The sequence below is a fragment of the Lactuca saligna genome, chromosome 5, assembly GCF_052625555.1.
Source record: "Lactuca saligna cultivar CGN05327 chromosome 5, ASM5262555v1, whole genome shotgun sequence".
Lineage (NCBI taxonomy): Eukaryota > Viridiplantae > Streptophyta > Magnoliopsida > Asterales > Asteraceae > Lactuca > Lactuca saligna.
Window position 1 is genome coordinate 36,156,998 of NC_136421.1, and position 24,264 is coordinate 36,181,261.

General features: G+C 36.6%; 1 protein-coding gene and 1 pseudogene across 1 annotated transcript; both read left to right on the forward strand.

Annotated features, from left to right (window-relative positions):
• Positions 1 to 716: 716 nt before the first annotated feature.
• LOC145045197 (uncharacterized) lies at positions 717 to 2,418 on the forward strand. The gene is made up of 3 exons (XM_078993543.1): positions 717 to 1,197; positions 1,337 to 1,716; positions 1,801 to 2,418. The coding sequence occupies exons 1-3, from the start codon at positions 717 to 719 to the stop codon at positions 2,416 to 2,418; spliced, it is 1,479 nt and encodes a 492-aa protein (XP_078849669.1).
• A 1,626-nt stretch (positions 2,419 to 4,044) lies between these two features.
• LOC145045198 (secreted RxLR effector protein 161 pseudogene) lies at positions 4,045 to 4,518 on the forward strand (annotated as a pseudogene).
• Positions 4,519 to 24,264: the final 19,746 nt, after the last annotated feature.

A 24,264-nucleotide genomic window follows, 5' to 3' on the forward strand; every position in this document is an offset into this window, starting at 1 on the left:
AGAGGAAACATTTTTCCACCTTATAAGGCTTGTCTCACTCATTTATTTAAATGGACCAAGTAATTGGTTAAGCAGATTGGGTTTGGGTTGTGGTGTTGGACTAGTCAAATTCGGCTAGTAGAAGCTTGGATTATTCAATATTAATGGTCAAAGATAGAGCGTTGGGTCTTTGGGCTCTTCTTGACTAAATAATATTTTTTTAATATATAATCCGAAATTAATTAGTCCTTAATTAATCTTTTTTTTTAATTCAGTGCAAAACAAATTCTGTTAAATAGAGGATTAATTGCAGACAGTTTTGGCAGTTGATTTCGGTTGGTGGTTTACAACCACCATTAGAAGCCTATAAATGAATGAATTTGGACAAAATTTGAAGGCTAATGATATACACACACACTTTTCTCAAAAATCGTTTATCTTTCCAAAGGGAACATGGTGAATTTCGACAGAGTCAAGATTTGTTCTTGAATTGGATTGTTGTATCCTCAAGACAGACCCATTCCAGGGAAATTTCTGTCTTATGATACTGCAAAAGCAGACCTCAATCTCTACAATTTCGTGGTTATATTTCTGTGTAATCATCAAACAAGTATGTTTTCTGTAAATTTGATTCTTGTATATCAAATATATCTGAATTTAGTTCGATTTATTTCAATTACTTTGTTGATTGTATACTTCTGTAATAACATTCTAAGACAGAAATCAAAGTGTGAAGAATGGATCAAAATTTCATCATCAAAACACATGTGGAAAAGCCTGAGAAATTCAAAGGCTTAGATTTTCGGAGATGGCAACAGAAGGTGTTGTTTTATCTAACAACTCTTCATGTTTCCAATGTTCTCACTGATGCTTCCCCCTCTCCTCCTATTGGTATAACCACTGCAGAAGGAACAACACCACCCAGTGAAGCCCAATTGGCAGAACATCAAAGGGCAGTGGAAACTTGGAACACAAATGAATATAATTGCAGAAATTATATTTTGAAAGCCCTGGATGATTCTCTCTATGATATCTACTCTACCATGACTACTGCAAGAGAGATATGGGAATCATTGGAAAAGAAATACAAAACAGAAGTGGCATGTTCCAAGAAATTCGTGATTGGAAAATTCATGAATTTCAAGATGGTGGATACCAAATCTGTCCTTAAACAAGTGGAGGAAATTCAAGTCATTGCACATGATCTTGAAGTTGAAGGTATGGGTATAAACTCTAACTTTCTTGTTGGTTCAATCATTGAAAAACTTCCTCCTTCTTGGAAGAATTTCAAACTATATCTTAAACACTTAACTGATGATGAGTTTTGAGAAAATTGTGTTGAGAATTCGTGTGGAAGAAGATAACAGATTGAATGAGAAGGCAGATGCAAATTCCTTGGAACCAAGTGCAAACTTTGTTGGAGAAGCAAGTACTTCAAGGACAAAGCACAACAACAATAAAGGGAAGCAAGGCTCCAAAAACTCTTCCAAAGAAGGCAAAAATCATGGCCCTAACAAGAAGAATTTCAAGAAGAATTCTGGTCCATGTTATGTTTGTGGCAAAATTGGACACAAGGCCAAAGATTGCAGATTTTGGAGGGGTCAAGGAGGAAACAATGGAGGAAATAATGGAGGGAACAATGGAGACAATGGTGGCAATTCTGGTGGAGGAAATTCTGGTCAAGCCAACATGGTTGAATCACCAAATCAGTTTGTTGCTGTGATTCAAACCAACATGGTTAGCAATTGTGTGGATTGGTGGATTGATACTAGATCCACAAGGCACATTTGCAACTCCTGAACCATGTTTTCTACATACTAGAAAGTCTCGGATTCTGAACCAATGTTTATGGGGAATGGCTCTACTGCAAAAGTTGAAGGAAAGGGAAAAGTGAAGTTGCAACTGACTTCTGAAAAAGAACTCATTTTAAGTGATGTTTTGCATGTTCCTGAAATTAATAAGAATTTGATTTCTGGTCCTATTCTTAGTAACAAAGGTTTCAAACTTGTATTTGAGTCTGATAACTTTGTTCTCACCAAGGATGGGGTGTATGTTGGAAAGGGATACCTTAGTGAGGGTCTCTTCAAAGTTGGTGTCTTACCTTTGTACTATGGTGTTGAAACACCAAACAATGATGTAACTAATGTTAACGTTAATGCAATAATGGGCACTACTAGCCCCTCTTCTATGTATATGCATGATCCTTCAATTTTGTGGCATTCTCGTTTGGGACATGTCAATTTTTGTTCTATTCAAATGATGGCAAAACTTGGCATGTTACCAAAATATTCATTAGATAAAAACATAAAATGTGAGGTTTGTGTAGAATCAAAATTTTCACAACATCCTCATAAATCAGTTGAAAAATCTAATGAAATACTAGGGTTAATCCACTATGATTTATGTAATTTTAGAGCAACACCTACAAGAGGAGGATAGAATTATTATATATCCTTTATTGATGATTACAGCAAGTACTGTTATATTTATTTGTTAAATACCAAAGATGAAGCCTTGAATTATTTTAAGAATTACAAGGCTGAAGTTGAAAATCAACTTGACAAAAAGATCAAAATTCTAAGCTCTGATCGAGGAGGGGAATATGAATCCAAAGACTTTGCTAAATTTTGTTCTTTAAATGGTATTATACATCAAACAACTTCTTCATATACTCCTCAACAAAATGGAGTGGCAGAAAGAAAGAATAGAACATTGAAAAACATGATTAATTCAATGTTAATTACTTCTGGAGCACCATATAATTTGTGGGGAGAATCATGTCTTGCAGCAAATTCAATACTTAATAGAATTCCTCATAAAAAGAGTGATAAATCACCCTATCATATGTGGAAAGGAAAGTTACCCTCTTATAAAAGGATGAAAGTGTGGGTTGCCTTGCGAAGGTACAAGTACCTCTTCCTAAGAGCACTAAACTTGGACCAAAAACCATAGATTGCATCTATCTTGGCCCTGCCATGAATAGTGCAGCCTATAGGTTTCTTGTGTTTAAATCACATGTTGATGATATCCATAACCAAACCATCATGGAATCAGCAGAGGCTGAACTGTTTGAAAATATTTTTCCTTTTAAGGATAAAGGGAAAGAGGTTATCTACTCTAGGAAAAGACCTCTAGATGATGGACTAAACGATACCATTCCAGACAAAAGTTTACAATCAAATGAAGAGAGCTCTTCTAAGGTTCAAGAAGAGAACTTAGAACCCAGAAGAAGCAAACGGAACAAAATAGCCAAAGATTTTGGACCTGATTACATGACCTATGTAGCGAATAAGGAACCACAATCCTACAAGGATGCTATGGATTCGTCTGAAGCTCCCTTTTGGAAAGAGGCAATCAAAAGTGAGATTGATTCCATTGTGCAGAATAACACTTGGAAATTAGTAGATTTGCCACCTGGGCAAAACCAATTGGGCACAAATGGATATTCAAGAAGAAGTTTAGACCTGATGGTACCATTGAGAATTACAAAGCTCGTTTAGTAGCTAAAGGGTATCGTCAAAAAGAGGGTCAAGACTTCTTTGACACCTATTCACCTGTTACAAGAATTACATCAATTCGCACATTAGTAGCAATTATAGCCATTCATAATTTGGAAATACGCCAAATGGATGTGAAAACTGCCTTCTTGTATGGTGAACTAGATGAAGAGATATATATGAACCAACCTGAAGGGTTTGTGGTTAAGGGTCAAGAAAACAAAGTTTGTAAGTTAGTTAGATCACTTTATGGACTAAAATAGGCTCCAAAGCAATGGCATGAGAAGTTTGACAACACATTACTCTCTAATGGATTTAGAATTAATGAATGTGATATATGTGTTTATGTCAAACAATACAAGAATGCTTGTGTCATCATATGCTTGTATCTGGATGATATGCTTATAATGGGTACTAATTTGGATGTGATCAATCAAACCAAGAAAATGCTACACTCCTCTTTTCCATGAAGGACTTGGGAGTAGTAGATGTGATCCTTGGTGTAAGAGTTCAAAGAAGATCAGATGGTTATACTCTAACTCAGTCCCATTATATTGAAAGTGTACTTATGAAGTTTGGACACTATGATGACAAGCCGGTAGTCACCCCTTTTGATCCTTCAAATCTTCTTAAGAAGAATAAAGGTGATAGTGTAGCTCAGTTAGAATATACTCAAGTTCTTGGTAGCTTAATGTATATTATGAATTGTACTAGACCAGACTTGGCTTATAGTGTAAGTAGATTGAGTCGTTACTCCCACAATCCTGGAAAAGATCATTGGTATGCATTAGTGAGAGTGATTAGATATTTAAAGCATGCAATTAATTATGGACTGCATTACACGAAATATCCTCCTGTTCTTGAAGGGTATTGTGATGCAAATTGGATTTCCAATACTTCAGAGGCAAAATCCACAAGTGGATATGTGTTCACTCTTGGTGGAGCTACTATCTCTTGGAATTCATCTAAGCAAACTGTGAATACTCGTTCTACAATGGAAGCAAAGTTTGTTGCTTTAGACAAAGCTGTTGAAGAAGCTTAATGGCTTAAAAGCTTCCTAGAGGGTATTCCTATGTGGCCTCAACCTGTTACTGCCACTGCCATACATTGTGATAGTATGGCTGCTCTTACTAGAGCACAAAGTCATATAAACAATGGCAAGTCGAGACACATTCGGTGCAGACATATTACAATAAGAGACTTGCTGAAGAATGGAATCATTTCCATTAGTCACATAAAGTCAAAGGAAAATATAGTTGATCCATTGACAGAAGGCCTTAGTAGAGAGCAAGTTCTCTTCACATCGAGGGGAATGGGCTTAAAGCCAACACAATGAATCACCACCTAGCGGAAACCTAACCTAGCAACATTGGAGATCCCATGTTCTAGGTTCAATAGGACAACTAGTTGGGGAAGACTCAAAGAACCACCAACACCAAGGTATGATCACTCCAATGATATTTATTTTGTGTTTTCCGTTGATGATATAGGGATGAATTCTTTATTCTTAATAATGTTGATAGCTTTTATAGTGGAATAGTATGGATTGTTCCAGATTAGCATTACCTATGTGAGATGGATGTGAGGTCGCATCTTTGGGAGCTGATATGGCTAAGCTCCCTAAAAGTCTCATGAAGAAAGGATTGTTCACCACCGAAAAGAACACAACGGTAAGAAATGAACCATGCTTAGATATGATATGTGTGATACTTCTTGTTTTTTATTCTACTATAAAAAGTGGTTAGTTCAAAACTCTAGTTCACTACCCACAAAGTAGATCCAAGTAGTACTCACTATGAAAGGTTCAAGTTTTCCAACACCTATTCAGATGCATGTCATATCTTACTTCCCTTATTTGAATATCAAAGTTCACTTATTTTCTATTCAAATGTGGGGTATTCTTGGAGTTTGAATAGAAAATGTGGGGTATTGTTGGAACTTTGCTCTATAAAATTATAATATGGGGCTTATCCCACATTGGTGGAAGAGGAAACCTTTTCCCACCTTATAAGGCTTGTCCCACTCATTTATTTAAATGGACCAAGTAATGGGTTAAGCAAATTGGGTTTGGGTTGTGGTGTTGGACTAGTCAAATTGGGCTAGTAGAAGGCTTGGATTATTAAATACTAATGGCTTAAGATAGGGCCTTGGGCCTTGGGGCTCTGGGGCTCTTCTTGACTAAATAATATTTTGTTAATATATAATTCGAAATTAATTAGTCCTTAATTAATCTTTTTTTTTAATTCAGTGCAAAACAAATTCTGTTAAATAAAGGATTAACTGCAGACAGTTTTGGCAGTTAATTTCGGTTGGTGGTTTACAACCACCATTAGAGGCCTATAAATGAATGAATTTGGATAGAATTTGAAGGCTAATGATACACACACACACACACTTTTTCTCAAAAATCATTTATCTTTCCAAAGGGAACATGGTGAATTTCGACAGATTCAAGATCTGTTCTTGAATTGGATTGTTGTATCCTCAAGACAGACCCATTCCAGGGAAATTTCTGTCTTAGGACACTGCAAAAGCAGGCCTCAATCTCTACAATTTCGTGGTTATATTTCTGTGTAATCATCAAACAAGTATGTTTTTCTGTAAATTTGATTCTTGTATATTAAATATATCTGAATTTAGTTCGATTTATTTCAATTACTTTGTTGATTGTATACTTCTGTAATAATATCTAATATCGAATTTCTGATCAAGATGTGAATATTTCACTGTTCTTCGTCACCATCAAGTGATCTTGATCAACCATTTCAACAAATCTGATTCACTTGATCATTATCGATTTTATAACAATCGATTCACAGAACAAAACCAAGAATCAAGAACAAACTGATCAACAAGATAGAACACATGGGTTAGATTAACTGTTATAATGAACAGTAACAGATACGTGAAATCAAATCTTAACCTAAATAAATTTTGGTTTGGGCTCAAAATGGATTAATGAACAATGAACGGTAGTTGATTGTTTTTGGGCTAGATTTTGATTCAAGTGAACAATTATCCGAAAAAGAAAAGAATTATTTGATGAATTGTGAATTTCAAATATGAGAATGATTTTAGAAATTTTGATCTAAGCAAAATTTAATTGGATCAAACAAAGGAATTGAAACGAATTAGATCCAATGAATGAAAACGATCAAAAATTTAAACACACAATGCACGATTCAAATATTATGAGAGATCATTGAGAGAGACTCATCAAAATTGTTCAAATTTCGACAATAGTTGCCAAACCGAGAATCGTTCTTCAAAAATTACCTTGATCTTTAAGACCCGCTCTGATACCAATTGTAGTGACAAAGAACATGGTTTGGCATGCGGAATTAAAGATTGCACAACTGAACATGGTGATTTGGGTGTTCAAGAGATGTATTGATTGTATATAGTGTTACAAAAAGGATCTAGATCTAGACTACATAAATAACACACACTTACACACTAACTTTTACATCTCTCAAGAACAGCTCTACAAGTGGACAAACCCACCTTATATAGAGGTGTTTACATGTCTCTCTCTCTCACTCTCTATCTCTCATGTGTCAAAAGGCTAATACTCCACATGCAAGTGGGTTTTACAAAAGTCAAACATTTACAAAGTCAATCATGAATAACTTTGCACCCCAACAAGGCTAATACTCCACATGCAAGTGGGTTTTACAAAAGAGGTAGCTAGGATTCCTACCTCCCTTTAGGCTAGTTTCAGTACAACAACTATCATTGAAACATCGGTGCACCTCCATATGATATTATATATAGGAGGAAGTGTCAAACTCTAGTTTTTTGGGGAGAGATTGGCCATAGGGTCATAGGAAGGACTGAGGTGGTACTCCATATGATAGAACTTATTCAGTAGATCAGACAGAAGTTGCAGTCAACATATACTCAACACAATAATTATGTTTATAAGAGACTATCCAAGTTTGGAATTTCAGGTTGGAGATATGGTTTTACGGAAGGTATGACCAAGGTGGGCAAGTTGAGCACCTGATTCACCGAACCTTAAGGAAGTGGGGCAAGTTGAGCACCCGATTCATCAAGTCTTTTTGAGTTATGACCAAGGTGGGCAAGGTAGCCTACCGGTTCGATTTGCCTAAGGAGTTGAGCTAGATTCATAGCACTTTCCATGTTTCCTAGCTTCATAAGTGCTTAGTAGATGATACAGTGGTAGTCCCATTAGACGACATTAAGGTCGATGATCACTTGAATTATGTAGAGAGGCATTGGTGATTTTGTATAGAAAAACAAAGACCATACGCAACAAGGGGATACCCTTAGTCAAGGTGTTGTGGCAGCACCGGAAGAGCACAAAATGGACTTGGGATCTGGAGAAGGAGGTGCGCGAGCACTACCTGGATATGTTTGCAGCTGAGGATTGCGAGGATGAAGTTGAGTTCAAGTCGAGGAGAGTTGTAACACCAAGTTCCAGGTAAATATTATTTGTGAGTTTTGGCAATTCAAGTCTTAAATAATAAGTTTTGTGGTGACCACGACGTGGCGAAGTATGCACCACAGCGTGGTCAATACCAGTTTCATCACACATTCATTTTTGGTCCCCACAAACATGGCATGATGTTAGCCATGATGTTATGACAACCAGGTTGTAAAAGACTAATTTTGGGGCCTTAAGTCCTATTTAAAGGATGTGATGCGGGTTTGCACAACCTCAACCTTCGTCACCTCCCTTTCAACCCAAAAGTAGCCTTAGCTCATTTTGAGTTTTTGAGAGTTCATAGTGATTTTTGGTGAGAAGAATAAGAAGAAGACATCCATTCTGTGAAGATCTAGCAAATAACCCCCTCATCCACCTTCTAGCTCATCTTCTGGACCATTGTGAGTCTTCAAGTTCCAACCTTTATGCTTCATGTTTATAGATCTAGGTTTCCTTGCCTTGTTCTTCATGTTTGGATTAGTTGGCGAGGTTTGAAACAGTAAAGTTGGAAAATTTATGGATTATTGAGGTCATCTTGTTATAATATGTCCTAGATCTACAGACTGATTGAGTTTTGAACCCTTGCATGAGGTTTTGACCTCGTATACTTCATTTTGACCTAACTAGTGTTTAAGAAATGAATTAGATATGCATTTCTTAATGCATTAAGTTGGCAAGTACAGTTCCCACGGCATAGTGGCAGACAGTCTCCGTGACTTTTTTTTACTAAGGTCATTAGGACATGGCAAAATCTTGGCCACGGCGCGTGGCGGCCGTGTGTGAGACTTTTGATTGTTGAATTTGACTTTGATCGTTGACTTTTTGTCGAAATTTAACTTAGTTTCAATTTGAGGGTTTTGGGTTGTAGTTTAAGAATTGGACCCTGATTGTTTTGTTAGGGACCTGTAGTGCCAGTTTTTAGATTTACGAGAGTTGTGTTGTTAACTGCTAGACCGTAAGGTGAGTTTTCTCACTATAATTTGTACAAAAGTATGTATTATTACGTATAGGATGTTGGTATGTTGTAGTGATCTGTTTTATTGGTAGATTGGTTATAATTACTTGTAGTGTTGGGTATTGTCTGATTGTTAGTATATATCAATATATCGACATACTATGGTTGGATTGAGGCGGCCCTGATTTATGTTTAAGGTCAAGATAACCAGCCGGTCCAATTAGACTGTAGGCCCAAGGGAATGGTCTAACTCTTATAGGCCTTGCAAGACGGACCAGTAAGACTTTAGGCCTAGGTGTGCATGCATTGTATGTGTAATGTTGTGTGGAGTACTTTAGGGGAGCTCACTAAGCTTTGGTTTACTGTTTTGAATTTAAATGTTTTAAGATAGTTCAGATGATCGGGGTAAGGCGAAGGCATGATCATACTCATCCTCATGTTGATTTATGTTTTGAGAGATGATATTGACACTCTGAATTTTATTTTTTTGGTTTGGAAACAACGTTTGATTATTATATGGATTTTATGAAAAATGTGTTTTGAAAATGAAAATGTTTACCATGGTTTTTGGGATGTTACATCATGGCTATAACATATGCCAAAAAAACATGTGTTTCGAGATTACACAAAACAGTATGAAGTGCTGAGATATTACAAACTGGAGATGTAGTCCACAAATCCAGACACTACTTTGAAGTTGGTCATGGTTTTAGAACTAAATCTTATAAATGCAACTTCAATATGTTTTTAGAGAAACTATGTTTGCTTAGGTGGAATGAGAAAGGGTTTCAAAGTATGGCTTAGGGGATTCATTGGTTTATATGGGGCCTTTATGAAAGGACCTTTCTCAGGGAAGATATTGATTACAGTTGCTTAGACTCTAACGAGTATATATACCCATTGAGATAATACCATTATCGATTCTGAGAAATCACAAAGTTTGGAAATGGTTTTTTGAGTACCTGGGAGATGATCTGTAAAGTCACCATTTTGAAACTTCACTTTTATAAGTGATAGACAAAAGGTAATTGATTTGTTGTAGCTTTCTAATTGAATTTGTAATATACTAATTATCCTTTATTGTCTTTATTGAGGTTAATTTCAACCATTGCTCAGATGTCCCCAGTTGATGAACACAGATTCTGTCTCAGACACACACACACATATATATATATATATATATATATATATATATATATATATATATATATATATATATATATATATATATATATATATATATATATATATATATATGAAAACATGGGAAAACATGAGAACTAGTGAGTACTAAGAACACCTATGAAAGTGTGCCACAACAACAGTTCAATATTTCAACAATCTCATGAAGGAATTCAATACATATGACAAAGAAGCATATGAATAGTTGAAGAAGATATCTCCACGACACTGGACTAGAAGTCATTTCAAAGGTATACCACTCTCAAACAAGCCTTTCAATGATAAATTATACACATTTGATTTATTTGTTTTGAGTAACTATTATATTTCTAGGTAGACCACTTCCAGAAATGCTTTCGAATAACCTTTGTGAATAATAATAAACTGATAGATGGGAGGGACAACAAAAATAATAAACTGCTTAGAGTACATTAAGGAATATATAATGAAGAGGATTTACAGTGTGATCAAGGTGTAGAAGAAGTGTGTAGGTCCATTGACTCCAACTACAAAAATGATCATGGAAGCAAATACAAAAAAATATTTCTGAATAATATAAAGGTGGAATTCCTTGGACAAGTATAAAGTACATGGACCATATCAAGATCAGCATGTTGTTCACATGGGAAAAAGGATTTGCAATAATAAATATTTTTCTTAATAGGTATTATTCTGCCATAACAGACATGAATTAACGGAAAAAATTGATAGATTACTCTGAGACGATTCTGAGGATATAAATATGATCGAAAACAGAAATTGTATGAAGAAGTTATGACCGTTTGAAGTTAGGATGAAAGTATGCTGGTATTTAAAAAAAGTAAAAAAAAAGGTCAAAGTTCTATGTTCAATAGTGCTCCACCATGATATGGTGATATAATCACCACGACACGGTGTGAAGCGAGTCCCCGAGACATGCGGCGAGAAAAAACGAAAGGTGGCGATTTTGGTGAATCTTTGTCACCGTTGCATGGCGCGTCTCTTGCCATGACGTGGCATGTCTGGAGTATAAAAACTCACCATTTGTGTTGCTTTGAGGGTTTTGTGAATGCCATTAGGGTAGAGGCTCAGGAGGTGTTTGTGGAGAATTATTATTTCAAATTCATACTAGTGTACTGGGATACAAGGGTTGAATTATGGGATTTGCAGAGGTATCTTTATTTTACATAAATAAGTTTATTTGATATTTTGTAGGGGGTTGTTAGACCCGAGTATGTATTATGGGATTTCATGATATGGTGCTATTATACATTATGGGATACGAGGGTTGAATTATGGGATTTGCAGAGGTATCTTTATTTTACATAAATACGTTTGTGTGATATTTTGTAGGGGGTTGTTAGACCCGAGTATGTATTATGGGATTTCGTGATATGGTGCTATTATGAACTCGATGATCAATTAAATATTTAATTTGAGCAGTAAATGTGATATACCCTAGTTCACTGATATTTTTCAACTAGGCTAATGGCTTACGGGGTTAGGTCGTTAGGTGATTATAACTAGAAACTTGATTAATGTGGTAAAAAATGATTATTGGGTTTAGGTAGTGATCAAGTCATTGATCATTGTGGTTGATATAGTGGTAAGTTAGATAAGTTCTAATGAGCTTGATATATTATCCAAATAGGTCTGGACAAGTCATGGGTTGGGAAGTGAAGGTTCGCTTGATTAGATACAAATAAATATAAACATGAAGAAAAGATAATACAAAAAAACAATAGAAAAAAGAACAATGATGATCACAAAGATGGTTTTCAATAAGAAAAATGCTCTCACAAAGAGAAAATGGTGCAGAAAGTAGTCACAAAGATGGTCACAGAACACATTAGGTTTCAACCCTAATGCAAGACTATATACGAATACAATGAACGAAATTCCCTGTATTTAAGGGATGTAATCTAATCTACGTATAATCTGATCCTAATCACTAAGATTACGGATCAGATATCTATTCTATAAATACAAAGCTATTTATAATTACAAAGTGTCTAACTGACTAATATAAAAAATATTAGACTATTATACAAAAGGTCACGCTATCGTTGATAAAATGTTGATGTTGTCATTGTCGCTGACTTTGATGCTGGTGGACACTGTGTGAATGATATTTGACTCATCAGATCATAAGGTGTAACCTTACAATATCCCCTCTATCTGATGATGTCAAAACTTATCGTCAAAAGAGTCATCAGGTGAATCTTTAGAGAACTTGTCAGCTTTTTTTCAAAATTTTTGGCTTTATCCACTTGAATTAATCAATTTTAAGATCTTCTAAATGTTAGCTGAGTTTAAGAGACATCAACACATGATAACCTTGCTCAAATTCTTTATGACCAATGCATTCCGTACGAAGATGAAACAAATGCTTAGTAGGAGCACCAAGAAGGTCATCAGTGCGTTGAAAGCACATATGATTTTGACTGGCAAGATAAAGGATATCATGTACAGGCTCCCAGATGAATATGCACTTAATAAGCTCAACTCCTAATGGCAATTTATTATTGATGTATATAGTGTGAAATGGAAGAAGATACTTTGTATGTATAGACATTCTTGGATTTGGAGTTGTAGTTGATGAAGATTGCTGAGAAGAACCAACAAAAGGCACTAAGTTTAGGTTTTTGACTTTGCTAATGAGTTGTTGCAGTGTCAATTTCACTTCCTGGAATTGAATGCCCTTATGTTTAACAATAAACTCTTGAATCGGGATCCATTCATTATAGCCATATTTGACTAACCCACAGGTAAACAAAAATTCAGTGTATTCACTATCCCTTCTTTTTGACCAAATGAATCTTCAGCAATTCATCCTTGGGTTTAGTACACCTAACCTTTTTGATGGAATCAAGATTAGATCTTCGACCAAGAACGTCTAAAAACTTCTTTCTGTCAATTTTATCACACAGCTCAGAAAACCTTTTCCGATGTGCAACAATGTTCTTAAGGCACTGAAGATCTACACTTTGAATATTTAGACCTCGATCACCTGAGGCATACATATGAGCAAGCTTGGTGGAGCGACGTTCATCTCTATCATTTCATGCTGAAGTATTGTTTTACAACATGATTTCCCTGACTTCTTCTAACAGAATTCTACATTGCTCAGATAAATCTTCCAAATTAACTGTCATATTTCTTTTCATGGTAGGAGAAGGAACTGAGAAACTACGGGGGGCTGAGGAACTACCAGCTTCAGCATCATTAGCTCCCCTAAGAAGGAAGCCTTTCTTTTTCTTGGATTGAGCTGATCATCATCAAAATTAACGTCACTATGAGATCCCTGAGGAATCTCTCCCTTAGAGAATGAAGTAGGAACTATAACATTTACAGGAAAAACAGTTTATGACATGAAATCCATATCTAGAAAACCTTCATAATATTCATCATTCTCAGGCTAATTATCAATCTTTTCAATCTCAGGCTCTGGTTCAGACTGACAGTAATTATCATATCTTGATCAATCTCCTCCTTTTTGGCATCATCATCCCGAGGATATACAGGAGGGGTGTTGACGAATACCCTGAATAGTGAAATCATAGCCCAAGTGTTGATGAATAGATCTACATTTGGCTTCAGAGGGGACATCAAAATAATGATCCAATTGAGGAAGATGTAGATCCAGTAAAATAGAAGCCGTAGTGACAACAACCCTAGAATGACCATCTGCAACAGTTTCGGAGATGGTTTAAGCATCATCGTCTATAGTGCAAGAGTAATAAAACTCACATACTTGTGTAGGATAGAAGGGCTCCAGGTCATCACAGAATACGTAGTGAAGAGGACAAATTTTTATGTAGTTGAAAAAATACTCGATGCCTGAGTTTTTCTATTGATTGGGGATGACGTCTGAGAAGGCAACATTATTTGCTTGGACAAAAATGGGAGCATTAGGAGCATTGGGGCCTCTGACGGCATTAGCAGCCGGTGAAAAGATAAATAGGACACGAGACATGTTGAAATCAGAGGACAACTTGAGCTTGAAGTAGAGAAGATGATGATCGAGAGAGATTTTGAGAGAATTAGCTTCGAATGCTTGAAAGATATGTAAAAGTGACCTAGGAGAGAGAAATATCCTATTTACATTTAAAAAACGTTCCATATTTTCATGTAAACATTATTGGAGACAATGGTGCCAAAAAATCTCTATTCCCAAGATATAGTCACGCATTCTGATCGTCATCAAAAAGTTACCGCTATTGTCATTTTACCGATATGTTAGTGAGACACACAACACATTGGAAAGTATTTGTGTATCAAGAGTTGTAACGAAAAGATAGTTGGGATTATGATTTCTACTGATAGCATGTGGTTTTGCTATAAATCATTGATATAGTATTGCAAAGATTTATCAGCATAGTTGTTACGCAGAATCATAAACTTCTTTTATTAGAAGAACATAGACAAGAGAGGAGGGGAGATGATTGTAATACACTTTGGTGTTTTAGTGTACCCATCAACATAGAATGTCGAATTTTTATTAGTGTATGGAAAATATAGTGAATCATTAACCTCTTTGATATAAGATTTTTAGGGCGAGAATGAATAGGTGCGTGTAATACATCACGGAACATGATATACCCATCGGCACATATTTGTCAAGTTCTCAGCAGCGTCTGGTACTATACCCCGATTCATAAAATTTTAAAGAATAAAATATGGTAAAAGTGGATTGGTGCACGTGATAGACTACGATACATATTCTAACCATCGACACAAAGTTTTCAAGTTCTCATCAGCATCGGGTTTAATACGCTAAATCATATAGCTTTAAAGAAGAAATATGGTAGGAGTGGTTGGTGCATGTTATAAACTATGGTACATAGTGAAACCCTTGGCACATATTTTTCAAACTTTCGTCAGTGTGTAGTATTTCATAATGAATTGTTAAGTTCTATAGGGAAGATTTATGGAATGTTTCCATCATATTGAGGTGAAATCAACATGAATCATAAGCAATGTTAGCTCATCAGTAAGAAGTCGTTTAACTATTGTATCACAGAGTTGAGTTACAGTTTAGAATCAGTGATTGTCACACCCCCAAAACTGAACGACGGAAACATTCAGGGGCGGAGGACTTCATTTGTAGTATCACAACAATGCATAATATAAACCAAAGTACAACATTTATTACATAAGATTTTATGTTTTACAACTATGTTTCAAAAGTATAATTTACAAACATAAATATAAAGAAACTTGGTCTTCCTCATAACGTGTTGGTACCTGTTTACTGCTTTCCTGAAAATACAAGTAGTTTTAAAAGGAGTGTCAACAATTAAGTTGGTGAGTTCATAAGTATGTTATATAAATTGTTGGATTAGTGTCTAAGGCTGTAACTATATTTGGTAAGTACTTGACCCGGTTATGCATGGTCCTTTTCAGTTGCCTTCACCATAGCAACTTGACAAGATGATTTGTAAAGAGAGAATAGATATTATTGTTAATATATTATGAGAATAATATATTAAAGGAATAATAATATTATTTGATTGATATAAGTCATATATTAATTAAGAATTAATTTGGTGACTTAAAGAGATTAATTGAATAAAGGGGCATAAACTGTCAAATGTGTGATAGTTGTGTTTTGGGCTATGTATCCTTATGGATATAAGGGTGGACGGATTTTAGGGTTAGGAGACCTTAAAATCGTCCAAGCCTAATATCTAGGAGGATCTTTGGATTGCTTAGGGCCTAAGTTATTCAATTAGGGTTAAGGGTGAAACCCTAATAGCTCATAGTATAAATAGATCCCTTGGGTGAGGGAAATCGGCATTCACACAAGGCAAGAAACCCTAGAGCCGATTTCTTACCCTCCTCTCTCTTTCTCAAGATCATCTTCTTGCTAGTTGGTGTTTGTAAGCCATTAGAGGAGTGACAATTGTGACTCTAAGCTCCAAGAACAAGAAGTTTCAAGCAAGCAACTTAAGGTATTCTTCTAGATCTGTTTTTATATGATATGATTCAATTGTTTACACTAGATCTAGAATTGTAAGCCTTGGATACATTACATGTTCAATTAGAGAAACCTAGATCCAAGCATTAGGGTTTGCATGTGCACATAGGAAAGTTCTTATGGCTCAAACCCATCAGTGGTATCAGAGCTTTGATTGATTTCTATTGAATTGATGCATTGGTTGATTGCTTGTTGCTTGAAAAATTCGATTTTTCTGAGTCTCTTTGATGAACTCGACAAGTTCCATTGTGGACTCGGCAAGTCGATAATGGAACTTGGCGAGTTCGAGCGTCAGTTAGAGGTAGTTTCGAGATTTCTTGCTGATTTTACTTGAGGATACTTGCCTTAACTGTTTTGGGTCATTAAAATCCGATTTTAATCATATATATGAGTATATTCTTGACCAAACAAAAGATAATTACCAATTAGCTGAATAATAATTTCCTTATATGATAATAATTGATTATTTGAATTGAATTGGTGAATTGTCTTGCAAGTAATATTGAATAAGATCAAATTGAGATAATCTAATTAGTTGATTTATATTATTTGCTATTTGATCCTTATGTTTTGAAAAAAGGTTTAAAACTTGTCCTTAAGTTTTGAAATTGAAGTTTTGTAATTAAAAGTTTAATTTGAATAATTTAAATTTCAAACCCTAGTATTTTACAAGCCTAAAATTCAACCTTATACTATTATATTATTACAAGCTTAATATATATATATATATATATATATATATATATATATATATATATATATAAGTATAATTTAAAATGCTAGTCTTACCGTTAGTAGGCCTCATTCATGAAGCCGGTCTATAAGGTGAGTATAAGGTTGCTACCTATAAAATGGCGCTTAATGGGTGTACATTCACACCCACCGCTTGCTTGACTGGTGGAGGGTCGTTAGCCGAACAGGTAGGATAGGGCAATCCTCTCCTCATTAATAAGTATAATGAATCTATATAAAGTAACTAAACGTGTTTCATAAAATTCCCAATCTTAGTTACTTTAGGAAAAGTGAATTGATGCAATCCCATGAAATTACACTTTGCACCCTTGATAAGAAGTTAGTGGAGCGTGTGTGGTTAACCGGCACACTAATTGGTTCTAAGCAAAGGTGGCAAAGGGTGATTCATTGTTTGTCATAGTTCGATGGAACGTGTGTGGTTTACCGGCACGTCGAATAGGTGACTGTAACAATGAAGGCACGATGTAGATTTGCATGGTTATTCACACCCACTTTGTGATCCTCGGCATCCCAGTCACAAACTAAAGGGGCATATCGAGATTTAAACATGTCATTGAAAAGTTCAATGAATCTCAAAGAAATCTAGGAATTCTCAATACATTTAAAACTTAAGCTTATGTTTTTCATGGTGAAGAATTAGTGAATCGTCATTCACTTACCTCCAAATTATTTGCATGTTGGATTACGACATCCCTTTTCTAATGTGTAAATAATGTTGTTGGGTCCTAGCCCTAATTTTTATTTTGGGTGTTAATTAGGGACTTAACTCTAATCAAACTTTGTTTCCTTTCTATTTGTAGATGTCTAACGCGAACAACGTTGCTGCTAGCTCATTCACGCTAATGAGCCTTTGTCAAAAAGTGACTTTTGACAGATCGAACTTTAGCGAATAGATAAGATACATTCGCACGATCGTGCGTTACGAGGACAAAGAGTATGTTCTCAATGAGAAGCTCGAGAAGATCAATCCAGAAATTACTACTCCCGAAGAAATGGCTGTCTTTGAGACCCATGAGCGTGATGCAACGAAAGTCCATTGCATCATGATAGCTACGATGAACTCCGAATTCCAAAAGTCCTATGAGGACATGTATCCTTATGAGATGCATCTAGACTTGATGGAGAGATACCACCAAAGCACGAGGAAAGAGCGCTATGAGATCATAACGAATATGATCATGGCTAAAATGGGAAGTGGAGAGTCTCTAACCGTGCACTTGCAAAAGATGCAAAGGTATGTTGATTGTGTTTGCAAGTTGAATGTCAACTTTGGGGAAGATTTGGCTATCGACATTGTTCTTCACTCCTTGCCCTCATGCTACAACCAATTTAGGATGACCTACCACATGAACAAGGAAGAGGTTACCCTAAGCAAACTCCAAGGGCTCCTAAGGACTGCTGAGAGAAACCTCAAGGACAAGTCTGTTGCACTAACTCCCAATCCACCCGCTGCTCCTGTTTTGGCTATTGGGCAGGGAAGGGGAAAGAAGAGGAAGGCTACTTTAAAGAACCACCGCAAGGGAAAGTCCCAAGATGGTTCCTCTTTTAGTGGGACCAAGGTTGATCCTACTAAGCCCAACCCAAACCCAAAGGAGGCAGAGTGCCACCATTGCCACAAAATAGGGCATTGGAAGAGAAGCTACCCGGAATATCTGCAAGCCATCAAGGATGGGAAGATCAAGCCATCTTTCGCATGTATTTACACAATTAAATCTAATGATACATCTCATGCTATTTCTTGGGTTCTTGATGCAGGATGTGGTTATCACATATGTTCTGATTTGCAGGGACTAGGAAGAAATAGAGATGTGGAGCTTGGAAGAATAAATCTAATCATGGAGAACAGAAGATCGTCACATGTTACCAAGATTGGAGTGTATTATTTAGTGCTTAGTAATGGATTGAATTTAGATTTAAACAATTGTGGCTACTCGCCAGATGGCAAGAAACATCAATTCTTTTCATGATTTATTTAGACAAGGATTTAGATATTCGTTTAATAATGAGAATGGTTCGATTTATGCTTATCTAAATGGTGTTTTATATTTTGAAGCAATGCCTTGTAATGGAATTTATGAAACTGTTATGGTTGTAGATAACCTAGGAAATGATGTGTTGTGTATGGATTCTTCCAATAGTACGGATAAAGCATCCATGTGGCATTGTCGTCTTGGACATGTCAATAAGAAGCGCATAGCCCAAATCCAAAAGGATGGAGTGTTGGAGTCATTCGACCTTAGGGAAGATGAGACGTGTGAATCTTGTTTACTTGGAAAGATGACCAAGTCACCCTTCACTGGCACTTGTGAGAGGGGTGAGGGTTTATTGGATCTCGTACACACCGACGTGTGTGGGCCCTTTAGATCCGCCACAAAGGATGGGAACCGCTTCTATGTGACTTTCAACGATGATTATAGTAGATATGGGTATATTTACTTAATCAAGCACAAGTCAGAAACGTTTGAAAAGTTTAAAGAGTTCAAACATAAAGTGGAGAATCAATTGGGCAGGAAAATCAAGATGCTTCGATCCGATTAAGGAGGAGAGTACCTAAGTCTTGAATTCCACGACTATCTCAAGGAATGCGGAATAGTTTCGCAATTGACACCACCTAGTTGAATGGTGTGGCAGAAAGGCGTAATCGAACCCTGTTAGACATGGTCCATTCTATGATGAGCCGTGCTTCACTACCTATCTCATTCTGGGGGTATGCCTTAGAGACTGCCGCCCATATCCTTAACCGAGTCCCTACAAAGAAGGTTGCCAAAACACCTCATGAGATGTGGACATGAAAAGCTCCCTCGTTGGCACATATCAAGGTTTGGGGCTGTGAAGTTTTTGTAAGATGAGAAACTCACGAAAAGCTCGAACCTCGTAGTGAGCGATGTATTTTCATCGGCTACCCGCAGAAATCCTTTGGATATCTCTTCTATAGACCGAGTGACAATGTTGTCTTCGTTGCAAGGAGAGGAGTTTTCTGAGAGCGATAACTCATAAGCCAAGGGGACAGTGGGAGGCAAATCAATCTTGAAGAGATTCAAGAGTCGAGCGATGAAGGAACCTCTAACGCTGGTGCTCAACCGGAGGAGGAAACTCCGATTGAACCGATTGACGAGTCCTTACCTCTTAGACGTTCCGAAAGAGTTAGAGTTCAACCCCGGTTTTATGGTTTTCATATTACTACCGAAGGGGACACGTATATTAGTGATGGTACACTAATAAATCTAGATGAAGCTAATAGCTATAAGGAAGCCATGGCAGGCCCAGAGTCTGCAAAATGGAAAAAGGCGATGGACAGCGAGATTCAGTCCATTTATGACAACCATGTTTGGAATTTGGTTGACAATGTGCCAGGACGTAAGACGGTTGGGTGCAAATGGATCTTTAAGAAGAAGACTGACGTGGATGGGAATTTGCACACGTATAACGCACAATTGGTGGCGAAGGGCTTTACTCAAACTCCCGGAGTTGACTATGATGAGACCTTCTCACCAGTTGCTAAGATAAAGTCTATTAGGGTGATGCTAGCCATTGCTGCATTTCATGATTATGAGATATGCCAGATGGATGTCAAGACCGCTTTCCTTAATGGGAAGTTGGCTGAGGATGTTTACATGGCTCAGCCAGAAGGTTTTGTCGATCCGAAGCATCCCAATAGATTTTGCAAGCTTGAGAAGTCCATTTATGGACTTAAGCAAGCATCTCGCAGATGGAATCTTTGCTTCGATGAGAAAGTCAAAGAGTTTGGATTTGTACGAAGTGAAGATGAATCATGTGTATATGTCAAGGCCAGTGGGAGTATAGTTAGCTTCCTCGTTTTGTATTTCGATGACATACTGCTCATAGGAAAAGACATCCCGACTCTGCAGGAGGTTATGTCCTGGCTCGGGAAGTGCTTCGCTATGAAGGACCTCGGAGAGGCTTCCTATATTTTGGGAATAAGGATAGTGAGAGAACGAAGTAAGAGACTAATAGGACTTAGTCAGAATACTTACTTGGATAACATACTAAAACATTTTAGTATGGAAAACTCAAAGAAAGGAGAACTACCGATACAGAGTAATGCCAAATTGAGTAAGACTCAAAGTCCGAGTACAGAAGTCGAGATAGCTGAGATGAGCCGAGTACCCTACGCTTCCGTAGTTGGCTCAATCATGTACGCTATGACTTGTACTCGCCCTGATGTGGCCTTTGCTTTGAGCATGGTTAGCAGATATCAAGGGAACCCTGGCAGAGCTCATTGGATTGCGGTCAAGAATATACTTAAGTACCTTCAGAGGACCAAGGAATGGTTTTTAGTCCTCGGAGGTAGTGATGACTTAAAGGTGCGAGGGTATAGTGACGCCAGTTTCCAGACCGACAGGGACAACTATCGTTCGTAGTCGGGCTGGGTCTTTACCCTTAATGGAGGAGCAGTGACTTGAAAAACTTCCAAGCAAGAGACCGTAGCTGATTCAACGTGCGAATCAGAGTATGTTGCAGCGAGCGAAGCGTCAAAGGAGGTGATGTGGTTGAAGAACTTCATTGGTGACCTTGGAGTTGTGCCTACTATAAAGGAGCCTATGGAAATTTTCTGTGATAATGAAGGAGCGGTTGCCTTGACCAAGGAACCGAGGTATCATGGTAGATCTCGGCATATCGACGGAAAATATCACTTTATTAGACATCGAGTAGAAGAAGGACACCTCGTAGTAAAGAGGGTATCGTCATAGGATAACCCAGCAGACCCTCTTACGAAGGGATTGAGTAGGGTTAAGCATTTGCAGCACGCTAGGAGCATTGGGCTGAAAGATGATATTAGTTTAGATTAGATAGTTTGGAAACATGTAATAGATAAATGTAATTGACATTTGATGATTAGATAAATGAGTATTATTTATAAGTAAAGCTACTGTTTTATGTCAATTGTTTAACTATTGTTTCACTTTGCATGTTTTGACTTCCTAAATAATTGAGTTATTAAGAATAATCGAGTTATTTGAATGGTCTACAATCGTTCATATGTTGGAAGTAGGTATGAATGAAGATTGTCATGAATTGGTGTGTAGATTGTTTAAAATGTATTAGACATAGCAAAGGATTGCTGAAACGTTCATGAGTGCTTATGAACAAGTTTTGAGCATTGGAATAAACCCGCGCTTGCTGGAATCACTTTATGGAATGTAACGTAAGTGATCGCAAGAAGATAATATCATATGGTCTTAAAACCAAGATATATGGTTTAATGTTTATTAGTTGGTTGTGCATTGACAATGCGAAACCGTATCAGTAAATCGATGCCATAAAACACATTGTTATGTATAATTGCTTAGTAAATAGTAAATGCATATGAGTCGAAGTTTATCTGTTACTTTTATCCTAAGAGGGCAAAAGAGATATCAGGGCCCCTCGATGATTTGATTTGACTTATGTGCCGGGCCCGGTCAGGATTGAATTGATGTGTTCAATTAAGTTATATGTCAAATTAATCTGAGATCAAGAAACCAACTGATGGACAATAAGTTCCATAAGATTGTCCGCACAATATCTAAACAGAGGATTGTACGATCCCTTATCTAAAGGACAGGATACTTGTCACAACTGGAAATTTTGTGTCATGTAATATATACATTCAAGCTAATGTGAATTCAAAAACTTCAATCAAATACATCATACAAGTACTACAAATAGTCATCAAACAATTGGAAACCCTAGAAGTCCTTGTTTGAGTCCATTTTGGACTAGGACTCCCATATTGGATCCACATGGACCAATAAGCTTCCAATTAGATTATCATGGGCTTAGAACCCTAATTGGGCTCTAATTGGACCCACATTCATTTACTTCAATATTATGGGCCATAATGGACCTAGAATGAAATAAATTAAAAGCTTTGATCCATAATTAACCTAATCTAGCTTATTAAAAGCATAAAAATCACAATTTTATTTTATAAGACCAATAAACACCCAAACTAACTCTAATAGTGGGCTTAGGGGCAAAGGCCCAATTTTTTTTCTTTCCCTCCCAAAAATCTCGACCCAAGGCCCAAATCCAAGAAGATAAGGAAGAGAGTTGACTTTGGGTTGCCACCTCATTATTGTCCCTTGGATATCCATGCACCTTAGTCCATATCTCCATGCATATCACTTCAAGGGTCATCTCTTCTTCCTATCTCTCTCCCTCTCGGCCGAAACACACACACACATTCACAAATCTCTCACAAATTCTCTCTAGATCACTCAAGAACACTCCTTTCTCCCCTCTCCAAAAATCTCGAAAATTAGGAGGCATTCAAGAGGAAATCTCCACAAAATTCTTCATCTAAGGTAAGAGTTGCTTGGATCTATGAACTAAATTCTTTGTTTTATCAAAATCCCTTTCTAATCTATGCAAAAATCGTGATCTTGCACCCTAGAACCATCTCAAACTCGAGATCTACCAAGGAAGGGAGCTAAGGCCAAAAACACTTCATTTTCCTTCCATTTTCTTTGCAAAACCGAGCCCCCACACCCAAGGTGAGCTTCATACCCCCTATTTTCTGTTTTTATGAGTTTTGTGGGGGGGGGGGGGGGGGGGGAATGCAAGTGAAAGTGTAGATCTATATGTGTTTATATGCCTTGTATGATTTCCATGCTTATATGTATGCTTTTAAGTGCTTTAATGTTGGATCTAGCCATAAAACTCCTCAAAACCGAGATGTAACTTATGTTATATGATTTTAGCATCAAATGTATTTCTACATACAAAGTGTTTCAAGAGAAATAGCTAAGTGGTTTAGTAACAATTTTCTTTAAGCTAAAAACACAAATTTTGGGCCTAAAATGTGAAAAATACAAAATTAAGGGCCCAAATTGACATTTCACGAATTCTGATGGATGAAGTGTGTCAAAACAGTTTCAATAAAATAATTTCTGGAATTATACTCATTTAGAGGGTTAAAAACATAAATTTCAAGCTTAATGGGCTAAAAATGAAAATTTCGGCCCAATGAGGCCCATTATGCGAATTTTTCTGTTTTGGAGGGCCAAAACTGTGATTTTCTGTAAAACAGTGGACCATAAGTGATCCAAGTCCTTTCCAAAGGTTTAAAATGCTTTTTAAATTTAAAAAGGACCAAAGTTGCAAAAATTTTACAATTTGGGGCAAAATTGTCAAAATTGCGAAAAGAAGGGTATTAACCGAGAAAAACTGAAATTTCAGGGACTTAAGCTGTTTTCTATGAAAAATATGCTGGAAAATATTTATTTCAATAATTTTTGGTGTTAAAATGTCAAGAAAATTGATTTAAGGACCAAACCGGAAAGTATTTTAAATAAAGGGTTGAAAAAGTAAATTTTACAAACAAGGAGGGGCTGAAAACAGAAAATTTCCAAGACTAATTCAATACATGCAATATGACCAAATAATGGTACTACGACTATCGACAAAATACAATACATTACAACACCCAAAAGTCGTTGTTAAACGAATTGGTTCGGTCTCGACCAATAAAAATCCGAAACTACTAACA

Coding starts and splice junctions, on each gene's coding strand:
- LOC145045197 (XM_078993543.1), top strand. CDS start 717: ATGGATCAAAATTTCATCATCAAAACACATGTGGAAAAGCCTGAGAAA. Junction 1,198..1,336: donor ACATGATCTTGAAGTTGAAG/GTATGGGTATAA, acceptor TTCGTGTGGAAG/AAGATAACAGATTGAATGAG. Junction 1,717..1,800: donor CTGTGATTCAAACCAACATG/GTTAGCAATTGT, acceptor TCTACATACTAG/AAAGTCTCGGATTCTGAACC.